The sequence below is a fragment of the Ochotona princeps genome, chromosome 7, assembly GCF_030435755.1.
Source record: "Ochotona princeps isolate mOchPri1 chromosome 7, mOchPri1.hap1, whole genome shotgun sequence".
In the NCBI taxonomy this organism is placed as follows: Eukaryota; Metazoa; Chordata; class Mammalia; order Lagomorpha; family Ochotonidae; genus Ochotona; species Ochotona princeps.
Window position 1 is genome coordinate 28,756,447 of NC_080838.1, and position 19,620 is coordinate 28,776,066.

Consider the following 19,620-nt stretch of genomic DNA (forward strand, 5'->3'; position numbering starts at 1 on the left):
CTTGTTCTCTCTCTCTCTGTGCTTTCAAATTAAAACAAACAAAAACCTGAAGCTACATCTCGAGAAGTAATAAATCCTATATAGCCCTCTTTCTCTGCCATTTGATAGTAGACTCTAAGCCAGCATGTTGGCCACACGTGGTCTAGATGATCTCCAAGGTATCATGTGTGGGATGGGGGGGCGGTAATAGGATTCAAAGGAGCCTCTGTGACCTCAAGAAAACATCTCACAGGATTTGTTAATCATACAGATTTTTTGTTTAGTTTATTTTTATGCTGTATCATGTGTAATATTATTCTTCAAAATTAGTACAATCTACTTTGTGAGGTTGCCAGTGCTGAAGCATGCTGGCTGAGCAAGCAGCGGAGACTTGGGAAAAGAAAGGAAAGGAAGGAAGAAAGGGATGGAGGAGGAAGGGAGGGAGGGAGGAAAGAAAAAGAGAGAAAGAAGAAGGAATGAAGGAAGATAGGAAGAAAGGAAGGGATGAAAGGAAGAAAGCAAGGAAGAAAGAAAAAAGCGTGGTTCTAGAAGTTAAGACAGCCTGAGAACAATAAGTAATTTTTCCGATATCTGCGGACCTGTTTTGTTGATAGAGAAAACCTGATAACTGATGTATCATTGAAATCTGATCAAATAATGCATAGTGGAAATAATAAACCAGAAAAATTCACCTTGGTGGATGCCATTAATCACTAGTTTAATACAATTGTATGCAACTGAACTATTACCATATATGATCATGTAACATAGGAATCAGCAATAGAATGCATGTCTAAGTCAATGCCAACTGATCTCATATATTTAAAAAGTGCAGCTCACAAAAATACTTGTAAAATGAAAGATTTAAATACTCATTCTCTTAAAAGTGTCCTTGAGAGGGCAAATCCAGCAAGGCATTTTTACATAGAGTTGGCAGTCACGTGGTGTCCTTGTCCAGTGTTCCCAGCATGCAGCTAGTGACTTTCCCATGCATGAACCCACTGGGTCATTCTTCTTAAAAACAGTGGTTAGTATGGAAAATTAAATATGACATGAAGTTCAAGTATGTGAAGTGAAGCCTGAGCCTTCCTGTAGGAGAACATACGGCATGAGACTGAATGCAACTGTCCAGTGAACGGAGTTCTTTCCGTTAGTAGAATAATCTGAATGTCGGCCAATGATAACTTCTTACAGTGTGATTCTGTTAATAAGCCTGGGCCGTCTACTCTAGTTACACCGGCAGGCTAGAACGAGTCCTCCATGCTTTCTTAACATTTCATTTAAAATCAATGGAAACCTGAAGTCAAAATATATGAGCTTTGCAGTTTTCAAGTATTGTAACTAATGAAAACAAAGACTGCAATAAGGAAGAAACAAATTTATTTGTAACAGAGAACTGAGTGATGAGAACACAAGTGTAAAATATCTGATTTTGAAATGTATAACTGTACTTTGGAATATCTCAACTTGTGAGAGGAACTGATTGATGCTGCTACTGTTTCTACTTGGGCGATATATATATATATAACATAATAATTATGTATTATTATTATATTATATATATAATTTCCAAGTGCTTTCAGATTGGGAAGATGTAAAAGTTTGCACTATATAAATATGATGGAAAGTATCAAAATAAGTATAAAAAAATGTGATGAGATTTATCTTGCAACGATATTCGTTGAGTGAGGCTAATAAGATGGCACATAAGAAAACACTGTGCTGGGAATTGGATGCCCTCGGAGGCCGAGTACTCTGAGGTCACCCACCCCAAACCGGAGCTTCCGCAGGGGATGGAAGAAGTCCAAACACTACCGCGCAGAAAACAACGTCATCGGAAAGACAACCAGAAGCCCTGAGCGGTCCGCAGAAACAGAAGAACAATAAACGTCCTTCGGGACCAGGGAGGAGAGCTTTCTCTGGTCCGAGCCTGGTTCCACCTCTGGACCCCCACTCTCCCTCGCAATGACCATCGGGATCGCTCTGAAAACCCCTCACAGCAAACAAACAATCATACAAACTAAAAAAGACCTAAAATAAATAGACAAACAACAGAAAGTAGAGCTTGAAATCTGACAGGAAAGAGCTGGCGTGGATTTGCTCATGCCTCGCTGGGTGGGACACAAAGATTAGTTACTCCTCACCATGGTGTTGAGGATTTCCCTGCACAAACACCCCCCCCCCCAAGAAAAAACATGTGTTCTGCACCTTAAATGTCGACAAATGTCTTGTTAGAGTTACAAGCCAGTCTAGATTATCCTAAAATCTGCCAAGATCAGCAAAATTATACTTCAACACAACAAATGGCTAAATACTAAAATCAAATAGACACGAGACAGCCGAATGGTACCTTATAGCCATTTTAAGGTATATAGTAGCCGGTCCTGAATATAAACTAAAATTGAAATGTCAATGAGCTAATCATAGGTTGTGGTTAGGACTTGCTTTTTTTTTTTTTTTTTTTAACATACTGGTTACTCAAAACCATGTCAATTCCATAATATTGCAAATTGCTGTTGATGTTATATTGGGACTCTTAATTGACTGGGATGATATTCTACCAGCTCTAACTTTGGACCAGAAATGGTCTCCCCAAGAAACTGTTCAACCCATCTGGACAATAAGTAGCTGGACTCTATGCTTGGTATATGCAAGGAAAGAATCTTGATTGAATTTGAACTGTAATACTGCATCAAGGTGGAGGAATCCACCAGGGGGGAGGGGCGTGGGAAGGGGTGGAGGGATTCCCAGAGCCATGAAACTGTCACATAATGCAAAATAATTAATTAAAAAAAAAAAAAAGAAAACACTGTGCTGAAAAAAATTACACATTTCAATATAAAAATTAGCACTTAGATATATTTTAGTTTGCAATCTTTGCATTGAGCTTAACAGGTTGTTTCATTACCTGTTTCCAGCTTTAAACAGATCAGTCCACATAGATGGCAGGTGTTGATATGGTCAATAATTTCAAATGCATGCAGCTGTGAAGGTCTCAGGAAGCTTTGTGAACAAACTAAAAACAGAAAAAAACAAATAGAAAAATAAACATATTATATTTTGGGAAAATGCCAGTATGGGCAAAAATCATGGCCAAGAAACTGCTCCAAGCATTGTAATTACGTTCTGAGATCAGCTACTCAACTTATTACATTTTTAGCATTTAGATAATCAATAAAAAGGTGTTTTGTAAAATCTGGTGCGCACATCTATGTAGTTCACGTTTTTCTATCAAGGAAAGCAGGAAGCTAGAACAACAAGATGCAAAATGAGCTTTAAGGCAAAAAATACAAAATTATAATTGAATTTGATGATCAACTACTACTTAGATAGTTGGAGCTTTTCAAAAGTGCATTGCATGGTAACAATTAGTTACAACAAAAGTTAGAACCGCAAGTTTCTGCAACTTCTCTATCAGAAATTATTTTAATTATCACATTAACAATAGCAATGGAAATGAAAATTTAGTGTACATATTTCCAAACTTAAAGTTTTTCTAAATACATAGTTTTTATAACAACTGTTCTTAAAACAGGAAACTTAGTTAATGACTGTAAGCCTGTATGGCAAACAAGCTAGGTGGCAAATAAGTAAAAATTGTAGCTGTTGAAAAAATTCATTTTCAACTAACTCTTAAAAATTTATACTCTTCTGTCTTTTATTTCTAGCCTGCACTTTGAAAACCAACAAAAACTCCAAATTCAAGGTCTTAAGTTCCAATATGAAGATCAATATCCCTAGATGGCCATTTATGAAAAGTAAGCACAAACATGATGTATTCGGTTATCTGTATTTTTTATCAACGTGTGATAGCTCTATTCTGCAATTCGTAAAGCCAGGTGAGAATCTGGCTTACTACTTTTTGAAAACAAACTCCATCAATGTCACAAAGATGGGAGATGATGGGAGAACCCTTGGGTTTTAGCATAAACATCAGAAGCAGTGAAGATAACTCAACTCGGACTCCATCTGTTGCTAGTGCATTTATTTTCCCAGCAGCAATTTGGACTCCAAGTAGGCCAGGTGTTCAAGAGTGCAGACAACTGGTCTCTAGTTCAAAAGGGGCTGCCAGTGGGGAGGCCCTCTGCAGTGGCTCATCTGACTGCACTCCAACTCCTGCCTCCCAACACCCCTTACGGGGTCTGCGTTCATGCATTGGTGCAGAAGGCCAGGGGCCTGAGACCCAGTCAGGCCAGCTGTCAATCTGCATCTGCTTCCGTCCGTCCATCCTTTACAAGAAAGCTGCCCTAGTTCTACTTGTACAGCATCCCTGCCAGGTGTCTTCCTTAGTCCCATCCTGAGGAAGTAAAAGACGTCCTAGAGACCTACTTGGGTTGGAGGGAGACCTGAGAGGCAGGAAGGGTCCCGGAGTGGCCCCCAGAGGCGAGGCAGTGAAGGGAGAGGCCAGGGGAGAACTCTCCCTGCGCCCACCGCCCCCACTCGGAGCCAGAGCGGCCGCAGCCGCGGGCGAGTCTCTCGGGCCTGGAAGACAAAGGAAGGCTCAGGGCCCAGCGCGGACCGGGTGGGTGGGGGCAGCGACTCGCGCGAGCTCCGGGACGTGAGAACGCAGCGCCCACCCCGCTCTCCGCTTCCCCCGGACGCCCCGAGAGAGCGAGCATCCCCCTCGCCGGGGGCAGGTAGCCCGGCCCCAGGCGGCCGCACACGCCCGGACACCGGCGGCCACGGGCCGAAGCCGTGAGGGAAGGCGGAACTGGCGGCGAAGAAAGGCCGGGCGGCGGGCGTGGGGGCGGGGCCTGGCGGGCGGGGCCTGGCGCGGGGCGGGGCCTGGGCGGGGCGGAGCCGCTCGGCCCGGGGCTCCCCGAGACAGTCACAGCCCTGACGGCGGCGGCGGCGGCTGTGGTGGCGGCTGGGCTGTGGGGGCTGGGAGGAGCAGCGACCGAGGCTGCCGGAGCAGCTGGAGCTGGCGGACGCCGGGGACCAAGTGCAGGCTGTGCAGCTGGGAGCAGCGTGCCTCGGGCCGGCCGGAGCAGGCGGCTGCCGTGGCCGTCCCGGCAGCGCTGCTGGAGGCGGCTGGCTTCTCAGCCGAAAGCAAGTGGCTGAGGCAGAGTCCTCAGCGGCGGCGCCGGCGGCGGAGGGGACGGAGCCGAGGTAACCCCGGGGGAGGCGGCGGAGGCGACCGTGGTGGCGGAGGCCGCTCCCTCAGGTCGGAAGCGGGCGGCTGGGGCCAGAAGCTGACCCACCCACTCACCCTCGCCAGCCCCCTGTCCTGGCACCGCCGTGGGCCGCCGGGTGGGTGCGGGTGGTGAGGGCGGCACGCGCGCGCGCGCTCGGGCCCAGGGATGAGGGGGCGCCTCCGCTGGACGCCCACCCGGGAGGCGACCCCCCCTCGCCGGGGATCGGCAAGGACCTCGGGCACCCCTCCCCCTCCAGAAGACACACCCCAGTCTCGGGGCGGGGCGGGGTGCCGAGGCGCTCCCAGCCCTGGCGAGGGGTAGACCTGGGGCTTGAGATCGCACCTTGGCTCCTGTCCCTTTCCACGCAGACCCCCCCCCCCCCGTGGCTCCTTGGGGACCGCTCGGACCCGAGGGGGTTCCCGTCCGCTGGGAATCCCGGAGTTCCTTTTGTCTATCAGCTGAAACTGGAGGCCGGAACTGTGGGCAGCCACCCACCCGCTGGCGCCGGAGCCCTCCTTTCACCCCTTTTCCTGCCTCGGAAAGGAATTCTCACAGCTGCTCTTCTTGCGGCCGGAGTAGCTAGGTCCGTTCTGCCCCCGAGCCTGGCCATAAACCTCCACCCTGGGCTCCAGGAAGCCGAGACGCACATTGTACTTGAACAAGCAGTCTGCTTAGCTTACTGCTACTACTGCTGCTACTATTATTATTTAGAGAAAACAAAATGTTTCCTATGAGCCGCAACCCCCAGCTTCCCCCTGGATCGCGCAGACTATCAACAAAGAAGTGTAACTGGTGGAGCAGACGGAGCCCTTGACTGACTGGACTGTGCAAGTTAATGGAGTTTCCTTAGCTGGCTCTCCCCAGCCCGGCGGAAAGAGCCTTTGGGGCCAGAGTTAAGGATGTACTGTATATGCAGAAAGTATCTATTTCTCCCTTTTTTTCTTCACTGAACTTCTAAAAATCGAGGGTAGTTTGATTAAAATGTAGCTGCTTGGGAAGCATAAGCTGTGGAAAATGAAAAATACTAGAAGGAAAATGTGCTGGTCCAGTGAGGGGGAGTAATTGTCCAGTATTTGGAAAGTACCCAAGGTGAACTATGTGGATTTTGGAGATTACTTTTTTTAACTGTTGGATTGCCTCACAAATCAGCTTTTAAGGTATAGGACTAAGAGCTTTTTGTTTGGTTTGGTTTGGTTACTTGTGGACACTTCTTGCTGACCTAGGCATTCTTAAAAACAAGAGATCTGGGAACAGGTATATGAAGTGTCTGTTATCTTGAAAAATGCATTTTATGAATGCTTTGAATTAGGAAGGTGTTAACAGTATCGTTTCTGCCACAGAGGAAGCTATAATCTGAAACAGTTGCCTGGCAGTCACCCAGATGCCCTTGACTGGCAAGAGCTAGTGTTCGGAACCATCTTCCTTTAGATGGAAAGACAGAGCTACCTTCCTGATGTGTAAGTGGGCATTCTTTGATGTCGTTTAATAATAGACAACTTTTCTGCCTCTAATTTTCAGATACAGAATTAACACCTGGAATCTGGAGAGGCGCTTTGTACAAATGGAAAGCTTTGGGCTTTCTCTTTAGTTCTCCAGATGTGTTATCTCATCTGTCTGCTCGAAACATCCACAGTCACGTAAACTCCAGCTTCTAACTATGGAGTTGTGTGACCCGTCGCAGTGTTGGAACGCTTTTGCTGAGCTTTGGAATTAGCGTTCTTTTCCCACCAGTTCAACAATTTGTCAAGAATAAGAAGCCAAACAAAGACATGCACATTCAGTTGACATATGGACTCTGTCACTGATGAATTTTATTGAAACTGGTCACTCTGTCAAAGTCAGCTTGATATGCAAGTCGTGTCCTAATGGATATAAAGACTTATGTTGATGTATCCAGGCTCTAGCAAACAATTGAAGATAAACAGACAAGCAAAAACCTATTATTATGACTAACCCTTGGGAAGAAAAAGTCTGCAAAATGGCTCAAACCAGTTTACTGCAAGGGAAGCAGTTCTACTGTAGGGAGTGGGTTTTCCACAAGCTTCAGCATTGCCTCCAGGAGAAAACCAACTGCTGCAACAGCGCTGTCAACACCCCAGCCCTTGCCGTGAATCCTGGGAATAATGCTGGTGCCGTCTCCGGGAAGGGAGCTTCCTGGGGGGTGCTGTTGGTGGGCGGGCCTGGCAGTGGCAAGACTGCGCTGTGTACTGAGCTGTTATGGCCAAGTTCACCTTCAGGTTTGCAGAGAGGCTTACACCGTCAGGCGCTGGCCTTCCATTTCTGCAAAGCTCAGGACTCCGATACCTTGTGCGTTGGAGGGTTTGTTAGAGGTCTGGTTGCCCAGATCTGCCGCAGTGGACTACTCCAAGGCTATGAAGACAAGCTGAGAGATCCGGCAGTCCAGAGTCTCTTACAGCCCGGGGAATGTGAGAGGAACCCAGCCGAAGCATTTAAAAGGTAACAGTGAGGAGGAGAATGCCCTGGTGTTCAGGTTTCTCAGCAAAAATTAAAGTGATGCTTCATTTTGCTTTTAACTGTGCAATGTCTTTGCTGGTACTGTACATGTGGGCTTAATCGTTGCTTGAGCGTACACATGTTTACTTTGGAGATTGAAAGAAGAAAAATTTAAGTCAGACTGAGCAGTGCATATGATTGAAAGCTCACTTTCTAAGTTCTCTTCTTTAACAACAAACAACATGTTTCCCAATACCTGCAAATGGTAAAGATTTGTTTTGTATGGTAGGGAAGAACATCTGGTAGCCTGGAAACGAGGCTGCTTCTACAGAGAGGATAACTAACTGTATGGAGCTGAACTTAGAGAAACTCTAAGAATCTAGCATATTTTTGTTTACTGTAGTGCTCTTTCTTTAAAAATTATAGTTAAAAGACATGATTAGCCATTGAAAATCTGAAGAAAATATGCCAGTGTGATTTGGAATTTATTCTCCTACTAAGTGTTTCAAAAGTTGAGTGATGTTGTGAAATTTAGGCACTGGTGAAAATTTGGAGCCATTTAAGTACTTTGAGTGAGTGATTTAAAGTCCGTTCCTTTCCTAAGTTCAGTTAAGCACTTTTCCATGATAAATGGATTGGTGTGAGAGGTGAGCAAATAGTTTTTGAAAGTGTTGTCAGATTCAAAATATGTTAAAGAAAACATAAGTTTTACCACCCACTGTAAACATAGCAAACAAATTATTATTTTGTGCTTTTCTATTGTCTCACTTCTTGAGTTACTTGTTTTGCTATACACCTGTTTCTTCTCCAGAGTAACTAATGCTTGGCTGACAAAAGACTGTCCCCAAAAGATGTGGTGTGATGTGCCCTGGAGGTTTTTCTGAGGTGGAAGGAGGAGTGTTTGAGAAGTTTGCGAGAACTGTATCTCTAGGGATGGATTTGAACACAATTTGAACTGCTATGAAGAGAGTGATGTGTGCTATTATGATGTCCTCAAATGTAATGATAGAGAAAGTATAAATTTGGGGAAAGTATTGAAAATATGTCATAATCATTAGAGCAAACAATGTGTGCCATTTTAAGATCTTGTCCTTACAGAGTCCTTTAAGGTAGGTACAGTTGTTATCCCCGATTTGTAAATGAGACAAGTACTGCACCAAAGTATGAACAAAGCCACTGAAGTTACAGGACAGCAAGTGGCAGAGCTGAGGCTTGAAACAGATTCACATTTGTACTTGTTAGGGGTGACATACTTAAGAGGAATTGATGAGAAGAGCTAAAGTTTACAAGAATTTGGTGGAGTTGGGACATGAGCGGTGTATCACAGTGCGGTTGGAGCACAGATTTCAGATTACCCACGTGACAGGAAGAGTAATATTGATTGATGGTGTAGAATTGGAGCCTGAAATGGGGTTAGTTGTTAAAGTTGGTTAGGGAGAGCTGTGTGTGGCAGGTGAGATGCTCCTAAAGGCTTTCTTTCTTTTTTTTCTTTCTTTTTTTAAGGATGTATTTATTTTATTGGAAAGTCAGATTTACAGAGCAAAGGAGAGACAGACAAAGATCTTCCATCTGTTGGTTCACTCCCCAAGTAGCCACAGTAGCCGGAGCTGAGCCTACCTGAAGCCAGGAGCTTCTTCCAGGTCTCTCACACAGGTGTAGGGTCCCTAGGCCTTGGGCCGAACTCTACTGCTTTTCCAGGCCACAGGTAGGGAGCGGGAAGGGAAGTGGAGCATCTGGGACATGAACTGGTGTCCATATGGAATTCTGGTGGATACGAGGCGAGGATTTAGCCACTAGGCCATTGCGCTGGGCCCTCCTGGAGATTTGTTAATGCTCAAATGCAGTCCAGTAAAAAGCAGAGCGAATCTCATCTTTTGACTTCAAAATCATGATTAGAACTGTTATGTTAGTCTTAAGTTAATGAGGAAATCTGTTAGTCAGTGTCTGTGATATGCGGTTGAAGTGCTAGGTTTGTTGAAGTTCGATTTAGAATCCATATGTAGGGAATAATAATGTATTCAGGCATTTTCCGATTACTGGTTTTTCAGAAGTAATTGTAACTGGTTGAAGAGCTGATTTCTCCTTTTCTTTGATTTTAAGTAACTTAGGAAGTTATTTGGATTTAGTGACTTTTTTAAAAGAGATTTTATTTATTTTTATTGGAAAGGCAGATATACAGAGAGGCGGAGAGACAGAGAGGAAGATCTTCCGTCTGATGATTCACACCCGAAGTGACTGCAATGGCCGGTGCTGCGCCAATCCAAAGTCAGGAGCCAGGAACTTCCTCCAGGTCTCCCACGCGGGTGCAGGGTCCCAAGGCTTTGGGTTGTCCTCAACTGTTTTCCCAGGCCACAAGCAGGGAGCTGGATGGGAAGTGGGGACGCCGGGATTAGAACCGGCGCCCATATGGGATACCAGCACGTTCAAGGTGAGGATTTTAGCCACTAGGCCACTGCGCTGGGCCCTATTTTTACATGTTTTGACAACCAAAGGTTAATTTCTTTAATTGTGCTTTCTCCAGTGTATTCAGCGTGTGTGTGTGTGTTTTAGAATTAATGTTAGAGCTCTAGTTTCCTAATAACCCTATATCCAAAGCCATATCCAAATATTACTTACCAAAAAGAAAAATGAGATTCCAAGTAAAGAAATAAGGAGTTGTAGAATAGCAGCTTAGATTTTATAACTGGTTTAGAAACAGAACTAAAAATGTTTATTTCATACAACTTTAGTTCATCTGAACCTTACTCTCATGGACCCTGAACCTGGGGTCCTTGTTGGCAAATTCCATGGATGTGATAGCGTGAGATGCGAGTCTTTGTTCCTGGCATGTACCATTCCTTAACATTTATTTCTAGTTGATCTGAAGAACCAGGTATGTGTTTCCTATGTGCGTTATCAGTATTTCTGTATTGAATAAAAATGATTTGGTTCATGAAATGATAACAAAAATTAAACCTATTTTTAGTGCATAAATTAAGAATAAGTGGAGTAAAATAGTGATAAATAATTAACAAAAAACTAGATGTTCAAATGCTGACACAACTTTTTTGTAACAAAGTCTTTGACTATTTTTCTATTTTTATTTCCTTCCAATATATTAATGTTTGTTTTTTTTTAGGATTTTGGCTTATATTATAGATATTTACACTCTTTTTGTTGTCTTCCCTATTAGGCATGTGCATCGTCTTGCCATTATTAATGATAGTGAATTTTATACATTTACCATAATGTTTTGTATACCCATTTATAAACAGTTGCAAAGTGATTATCTTTTGATTAAATGAATAACGTTACTTGTGTATTTAGAATATGTATGAACCCAATTGAAATTACGCTATACAATGAAGCTCTGGAGGTCTTAGTAAGAAAGGAAGTTGAGCTGTTGTATTATTTAGGTCAGTTTTAACACAGACCAGACTGGTATAGTGTTTATTAATTTATTAGCCTACTGTCTGCTCTGTAACACGGGTAACTATGGCATTAGTCCAGATAAACTTTAAGTGGCCAGATATCTATCTCCTGTCTCCACTGGCTCCAAGGATTGTTGGCACACTCAACAAGGACTGAGGACCGAAGGGGACTTGCATGCATGCCTCTGCCTTACCCTCACTGTGTTGAGTTTTCATGACAAAGCATTCCACTTCTGCAACTAGCTTTCATAACTACATATGAGAAGGCTAATACTACTTAGAATAACTGTCATTATCTATTCTTAGGTATTGTCAGATTAAAATAGTCTTTTAGAAGTATTTTTACTGAAGTTTTAAGTTAAATGGACAAATGTAATTTTCTTTAAGAAAACATTTATTCATTTGGAAAGTATTACACAGAGCGAGGCAGATACAGAGAAAGGGAAAGAGAGAGAATGATTTTTTTCCTGTCTATTGGTTCATTCCCCAAATGACTACAGCAGCCAGGTCTGGGCCAAGCCAAAGCCAGGAATCAGGAACTTTGTCCAGGTCTCCCACATGGTTGCAGGGACCCAGGTACTTGGGCTGTTTTCATTACTTTCCCAAGTACATTAGCAGGGAGCTGGAACAGAAGTGGAGTAGCCAGGACACAAACTGGCACCCATATGTTACGCCAGCATCACAGGTGGCAGATTAACCCACTGCTGCACAATGACAGCCCCAATTATAATTTTCATCAGCAAAATTCCACATTTATATTTTAGTCCTAATCATCACTTTTCACTAAATTGCCTGCCATTTCCAACTTTAGACTGCATCATGTTTTTTTAAAGATGGAATTCATTCATTTATAGCTTTTCACTTTCCTTTGTTATAATCCTTTCTTCAGTATTTTATATCAAAGTACTGCTGCCTTTGGTTCCTGCAGTGCTTTATCACCTTGGGAGCCAGTTCTCCCTTTCCAGTCACTCAGGCCACAATGACATCATCTATTGTTTCTGTTCGCAGGTTTATACTATTTATAAAGCCAGCCACTTTCTTAGTTCCATTAGGAAACCTTTTTATTTCTTTATTGATAACTCGGATTCTTTCTTTGACCAAAGTGATGCATTGGCAGTTGAGTATGTTTTTTACCTAATTCAGGAAATTCCGCATGCATAGCCATGTATTTTTTTTTTCATAGCCATGTATTTTTATTCTTTGGAAAAAATACCTGGACCTTTTGAAGTGCTCGATTGCTTTGGAGCAGTAGCCTGTGGAGCTGAGTTAGATACTGGCTTTGAGGCCTTCATGATCTAATATGATTCAGTCACATTACTCTGTTATTCTAGACCAGGACCACTACATTTATTTTTGTCTGCCTAGCTCGTATAAGCATTTTCAAGCATAATTCTTAGTTCTGGGCAAAAATTAACACTATATTTATTAATCATTCCTCAAATCTTACTTATCCTTGAATTTGTAGCCTTGTCCCTATCTTCTTTATTGCCTTCAATCTGGTTTTTGCTTCTATGTACTTCCAGAAAGGTCCTTAGGAATAATCACTTTTGAATTTGTTGCTCAGTCTGCCCTTAGCTTTAGATGATCCATTTTAGAACTTCTTTTTCTTGTTTGTATTTCTTCCTTTTCGAATCCCCTGCTGGCTCATTCCCGGATGGCCCTCCTCCTGTATTATCTGTACCTATCTGATCTGCATGGCTTACGTCTAGATGCTGATTCTTTAAGAACATGTTCTTCAGTTTATGCTGCTTTTATGTGTGACTACCAGTTCGCATATCTAGCATGATAGCTCTCACATCTGCACCAGCGTTCTTTGCATTCTGAGTAACATGTTATCTTCACGTGAATGTCCTTCACTGACCTTACGATCAAATTAGCTTCTCTTCTGGTTACTTGTGTGTAATAGTAAATCAATTCGCTTGCAAAATAAATACTCAGTGCCAATTACGTGCCATATATGACATAAATATCAGAGTTAAATTGGTGAGCCATCCCACTGAGTTAAAAAGGGGGAAGGAAAATGTATTAAACAAATATCCACAAAGGTAAATGTAGAGGAACAGCTTCGCTAAGTAATAAGAAGGAAGGATACAGGATGACCAGGCATAAAACCTGATCATTATCTGGAATCGCAAAAAACCTGACTTCTAAAATAAATATATTTGAAAGACATAGAGACAGAGACAGTGAGAAATGTTCCACCTGCTGATTCTCTTGCCAAATACCTGTAATATTTGAGGTTGTAGCAGACTGAAGACAAAAAAAAAAAAAAATCAATCCTGAGCTCTCACATGGGAGGCAAAGACTAATGTATTTGAGCCATCTGTTGATTTCCCATTGTGTGCAATAACAAGAGGCTAGAATTTGAAGTGAGATGAGGGCTTCCAATCCCTGGCACTCCAATATGAGATACAGTCCTAAATGGTGTCTAAAGTACCATGCCAAATGCTGCGCTAGAAAACTGACTCTTGATCTTAAGTTGCTCCATAATCATTATTCATGTCAGGCTCTTTGTTCTCGGTGATGTTGGCATCACCTGGGATGTGGTTAGAAAAGCACAGTTTTGGGTTTGTTGAACTAGATTCTGCTCCTCCACCCCCCCCCCCTTTTTTGGACTGTTTTCTGTTACACCGCTGTAATCTTTTTCCCGGAGTGTTCTATGAATCCTTTATCCTAATTTAGAAACTTGTTTTGTCTATTTTCAGTTGGTCTACTTTAATTTATTTTATTCGGTTGCCCAATTAAAATAGCAAAACAGTGCCTTCTAAGGTTATTCCTCTGTGTCTTCAATAACCTAAATAGCAAATTTAAATTTCTGTGTCTAGCTTCAAAACCTCTTGATCATTTGATTCTGTCTAATCTGTTATAGGTCATGATTTCATAAACTCATCAGAAACATGAAATTAGTTCATTTCTTCACGAGATACTTTTCTAAGTATAGGAACAGATCAGAGCTACTAAGGAATATGAATAAGCACATATTAAGGATGTGAGCCTTGCATTTATTACATATTGCAATTTTTAGAATTAATTTCTCTGTTTTAGAGATAGAGAGGGAAAGGTGGACAAAAAAAGAACTCTCATCTTCTGGCTCTTTACCCAGATGCCCACAGCAGCTGGGACTGGGCTGGGGCCAGGCAGTGTACCTGCAGTTCCCATCTTCAATATGGGTGACTCAACTACTTGGGCAATTGCCTGATGCCTCCCAGGAGCGACATTCGCAGGAAGCTGGAGCTGTGAACCAAAATTGGGAATTGAAACCTAGGTGTTGTTTCAGTCACACTTATCTTAATCACTAAGGCCAAGCCTGATCCCAGTGCAGAATTTTTGCATATTTTTATATGCCTAGTTTTTTAAAAAATCTACTTGGAAGGGAGAAAGTCAAAGTGGGAGAGATTGGTCTTCCGTCTGCTAGTTCACAGGACACAAGGCAGGTCCTTTTCCTAGAGAAGTCTACTGTTTCACCTTCTGATTTTTGGCCCAGACATAAAATTTGTTTTAGCCAGTGAGATGTTAGCCAGCATAACCCATACCAGATGCTAAAAGTTGAACTTATTCTTTTGTGCTCTGCCCTTACCCTGAGAAAGACATGGTGTAGGTCAAGGTCCAGTGGAAGTGAATGTGTGTAATCAGGACCCAACCTAGAGTTTTACTTAAGCCTAGAATAGAAAAATAAATATACAGACACATGCAAAAAGTGGTAAGGCCTGGCACTATGGCTCAGTTGGCTAATCTTCCCCATGCAAGTGCTGGGATCCCATATGGGTGCCAGTTTATGCCCCAAGTACTCCACTTACCATCCAGCTCCCTGCTTGTGGCCTGGGAGAGCAGCAGAGGATGGTTCAAAGCCTAGGGACCCTGCAGCCATGTAGGATATCCAGAAGAAGCTCCTGGCTCCTGGCTTCAGATTGGCGCAGCTCCATTTGTTGTGACCATTTGGGGAGTGAATCAGTAGATGGACGATCTTTCTCTCTGCCTCTCCTCTCTGTATATCTGCCTTTTCAGTAAATAAATAAATCTATTTTTAAAGTGCTAATGCTATTATTAAATTAATTTTTGTTATTAAAATTAAATTAAATTTTATTAAATTTTAGATCATTTGTGAAAACAACTAACATTTCTGAAACACAGCAAACACTGTTTCTTGTAGGAAATAATTTTCATTAAAAATTCATGTATTATTTATTCCTCAGTTTCATTCATACACTGAACACATCCACTACTTTCCTTCTTAAAAACCTATGGAAATGGCTCCTTGCAACCTTTAGAATAAAATGTAAGCTCTGTTCATTGCCATCCCTTGTCTAGTCTTTTACTCTCCATCACTGCTCTTCATCTACCTTATTCACATTATCCTTTTATTTATTAATTTTTAAAGGCTTCTTTAGTTTGAAAGAGAAAAATCCATCTGCTGGTTCACTCCTCAGATGACCACAGTGTCCAGCCCTGGGCCAAGTGGAAGCCAAGAGCCGGGAGCTTCATTTGGGTCTCCCACTTCGGTGGTAGCAGTCCAGACACTTGGGCAGGCTTCCATTGCTTTTCCAGGCCATTAGCCTGGAGCTGGATTGGAACTGAAACAGCCATGCAGGAACTGGTGCCTGTATGGTAGATGGTAGCTTTAGCCAGCATGCCACAAGGCCAGTTCATTTGCTCCTCAAATGGCCACAGCAGCCAGTGCGTAGGCCAGCCAGAAACCAAGTTTGGGTCTGCCACATGGGTGGCAGGGTCCCAAGTATTTGGGCCATGTTTTACTGTCTTCCTAGTGCATTAGTAGGGAGTTGATAGGATGTGAAGCAGTCAGGACTCAAACTAACACTCCATTGTGGGATGCCAGGATTGCAAGCAACTGCTTAACTCACTGTGCCAGTGCTGCCAGCAGCTCCCCTCCGCTTATATTCTGAAATTGGTCAAGTTCCAATTAACAGATTTGTGTATGGCTTAATTCCCCATCAGTTACCTCCAAGTGGTAGGGAGAACAGTATCCCTTGTCTGCTGAGTGTTTAATTCGGTCATTTCCTTAAATCACGTCATCTCACTCCATTTCCTTTACTTCTTAATTTCAGTATCTGTCATGATCTTGAATTATCTCATTCATTTGTTCACTCTGCTCTTCTGCCTGCATCTTGAAATGAGCACAGTCTTTGCCTCTTTATTGCCTAGTCTTGGGAACTCGGGAGTATTTCATGGATCAGTAAATAACTTTTGGTCTCATTAATAATTTGTATCATACTTTTTTGAAATATTTTTGTAGAGCAGTTTATAATTATAATTTATAATATAGACTGTAAGTTATAGATAAATCAGTTTTAAACCAGTATTTTTGATTGTTTTATTTATGTCATTTGTAGTTCATGTTGAACCATTTTTTTTCCAGTGCTAGGTCATTTTAATACCAGCAGACCTATGGTGAGAGCTGTGTGAAGTCACTTTTTTGTCTGTCTTCCATGACTATATAGTGTCATTTGTAAGGTTCCTGTAATTCTGTCTGAGATTATCATTTCAAATTCAAAGTTGTACCTTAAATCTCAGTCAATATATGTGATAACTTACTCCTTAAAAACAAAACAGGTTGAAAAAAATGCTTTTGCCAGGAATTGAAAGGAAAAAATTAATAGTGTGAAAGGAGAACAAATGATTTTTGAAAAGCAATTCATGAGGGAAGTGATAGACTGTTCCCACTTTTGAAGTAAATAAAAATCAAACATCCACCTATCCATGTTTTGGCCATATTCACTTGAAATGTTGAGCTTCTATTTTGTTTTAGAATAAAAGTAATTTATATCTATAGCTCGTGGGTGTTCCTGATTATGATCCACTCACATATCATAGGTGGGTCCCTCTTATGAGGAATCTTTTTATGCCTGTGCAGCTTGATCACATGGGGAGATGTAAATAAACAGATATGTGGGGAGATGATTCTTTAGTTCCAGTTTAGTACGTTTTTGATTCTATGACAAGATGCTTCAGACAGTTGGTCCCTGCCACTCATACTCTTAAAAATGATGACACAAACAAGTTTTTGTCATGTAGGTTATATCTATGAGTATATAAAATTTAAGTAAATATGAGAAAATATATATTAATACATTTGATAATATTAAATCCATCATGTTAACATATACAACATTTAAGTAAAATAGCTATATTGTTCAAGAAAAAAGTATTTTTCATATTAATTTTTGCTAACCTTTATAGTGTTTTGCTTGAAAGATAGCTGAATTATCACATCTGTTTCTGCATATAGTCTCTGGAAAACTTCATAGAATCCTTGGGAAGAATGGGAGTGAGAAAGACAAATAGTGCTTTAGTTTTAAATGGCCATGAGCTGATCTATGATCTGACATGATTCTTGTCATGCCTAGGCTACGCTGTGAACACTGTTGGTTCTAAATGATACTGTACTGTTGTGCTGTACATTTGCTGTGCAATAGTATCTAAGTATATTCATGTTTTTCATTTTGACTGTTCTAATTCTGTTCTTATGCCCAGTACTTGTATATATACATTCATATGTGTGTTTGTATAAAGTATGTATTCCTGAGCTCTGTGTTCTGCCTTGGTTCGTTCATTCATTCATTCATTCATTCATTTTCTTACCAAAAAACAACAGACACCAGCAATGCACCAGATGCTTTTGATCAAGAGCCTGCAGTTATCTTCTCGCCTTTTCAAGATTCCTAGTGATTCAGTTCTTTCCCCAAATAAAATTTGTCTAATTGGCTAGCTGCCTGACTCTTACTGCTTCAAATCTCGTATGAGTTTTATATTCAAAGCAAACGCTTTGCCTTAAACAGAATTGAGTTTCCAACATTTTTGCTATAGAAGGTTTCATGTTGGTTTTTAAACACACTTGGCCTGTTTTCCCAGAGTTTTAATCACAGCCCAGAATTTAACAAATATACCTTGGGGAAAATGAACCTTTTGTTCCTGTCACGTCTGACCACTAACAGCCTTGATTTTTCTGCCCCTTGGTAGATGCCTTCAGAGTGGACCCTGCCTGACTGCGGAATCAGTGCATTGTATCCAAAATCAGGAGGTCATTGTGTTGGTGGTGGTAGTTCTTCTGTGCTCTAGATTCAAATTCATTTTGTGTTCTGCCTTCAACAGCCCTGTTATGTCTTTTAAGAATGTGAATTTTATAATTTATTCACTTTTTCTTTGGTGCAATAAAAATTTGAGAGTGCTTCTTCTGGCAACATTGATCTTGATGTAGAAGTCTCTATAAGGATTTCTTCTTGATTTTATTCCATTGCTTCTTAAATATTTTTAAATGGTTTAATCCTTCTTATTTCTCTGAACATGATACATTTCATTTCCTTTAAATTCTTTGACAATTTTATGTATTTCATTTGGATATAAATCTAATTGCTAGATATCTACCATTTTTCCCCTGAATATTACGGAATTTTTAAAAAAATTTATCTATTTCTATTGTAAAGTCAGATATACAGAGAAGAGGAAAGACAGAAACAATCCTCCATCTGCTGATTTACTCCCCATGTGTCTGCAATGGCTAGAGCTGAGCTGATCCAAAATCCAGGAGCCAGGAGCTTCTTCTGGCTCTCACACAGGGGTGCCTTGGGCCATCCTCCACTGCCTTCCCAGGCCATAAGAAGGAACTGGATGGGAACCAGGGCAGCCAGGGCATGAACTGGCACCCATATGAGATCCCAGCATGTTCAAGGCAAGGACTTTGACCACTAGGCTACCAGACCGAGCCCCTGTTTTTATTCTTGTTTAGGGTCTTAAGCTATTTATAGATTCTGGCTATCAATCCTTTATCCATTGCATAGCTTGTACATTGTCAGTTGCCTCTTCGCTTTGTTCAGTGCTTTCTGCGCCATGCAGATGCCTCTTAGCTAGGTGTAATCCCTTTTGTCTGTTTTTGCCTTTATTGGCTGTGCTTCTGGGATCTTTTTCAGGAAGTCTTTGTCTAGGTCAATGTCTTACAGAGTTTCCCTGCTGTTTTCCTTTAGTAATTCAAGGATATCAGGTCACAGATTTCCATCCTTCAGCCATTGAGAATTGATTGTTGTGCAAGATGTTAAGGTAAAGGGCTTATTTCACACATCTGCATATGTAGATCCAATTTTTATATCACCATTTGTTGAAGAGACTCTGCTTTCTGCAGAGATTGATTTTAGCTATTTTGTAAAAGATTGGTTGAATGTAGATATGTAGATTAATTTCTGGAGTACCTATTCTGATCCGTTGGTCCACGTGTCTATTTTTGTGCCAGTACCAGGCTATACTGATTATGAACTTTCCTGTAGTATGTCTTGAAATTTGGTATTGTGATGGCTTTGTTTTTGTAGTTTTAACATTGGCTTAGCAACTCATTTTCCTTGTATTGCATATGAATTTTAGTATTTTTTTCTAAATCTGAGAAGAATGTGGTTTTTATTTTGCTTGGCATCACATTGGATCTGTAAGTTGCTTTGGGTAGTGTGTACATTTTAATGATATTAATTTTTTGAATGCACAGATAGGGAAGATTTTTCCTTTTTTCTGTCTTCTAATTCGTCTTTAGTAATTTTGTAATTTTCGCTGCAGAGATCTTTGACCTCCATTGTTGAGTTCATGGTGAGAGAATTAAATCTGTAGCTACTCTGAGTGGGACTGATCCTACAAGTTCTTTCTCA

At 41.5% G+C, this 19,620-nt stretch overlaps 1 protein-coding gene and 1 long non-coding RNA gene across 2 annotated transcripts in view; one reads left to right on the top strand and one right to left on the bottom strand.

Moving 5' to 3' along the window:
• The window catches only part of LOC131480807 (uncharacterized), a 104,025-nt gene extending 99,472 nt beyond the window's left edge, over positions 1 to 4,553 (bottom strand). Inside the window, exons 1-2 of the long non-coding RNA XR_009245835.1 lie at positions 4,309 to 4,553; positions 2,888 to 2,995 (exon numbers count right to left, since the gene is read on the bottom strand). This is a non-coding gene — a long non-coding RNA (uncharacterized LOC131480807). The remainder of the gene's footprint in view (positions 1 to 2,887; positions 2,996 to 4,308) is intronic.
• Positions 4,554 to 4,794: 241 nt separating this feature from the next.
• ANKRD50 (ankyrin repeat domain containing 50) overlaps positions 4,795 to 19,620 on the top strand; it is a 46,129-nt gene continuing 31,303 nt past the window's right edge. The window contains exons 1-2 of the mRNA XM_058666877.1: positions 4,795 to 5,088; positions 6,633 to 7,571. Coding sequence (XP_058522860.1) covers positions 7,060 to 7,571 — 512 coding nt within the window. The 5' untranslated portion in view covers positions 4,795 to 5,088; positions 6,633 to 7,059. The remainder of the gene's footprint in view (positions 5,089 to 6,632; positions 7,572 to 19,620) is intronic.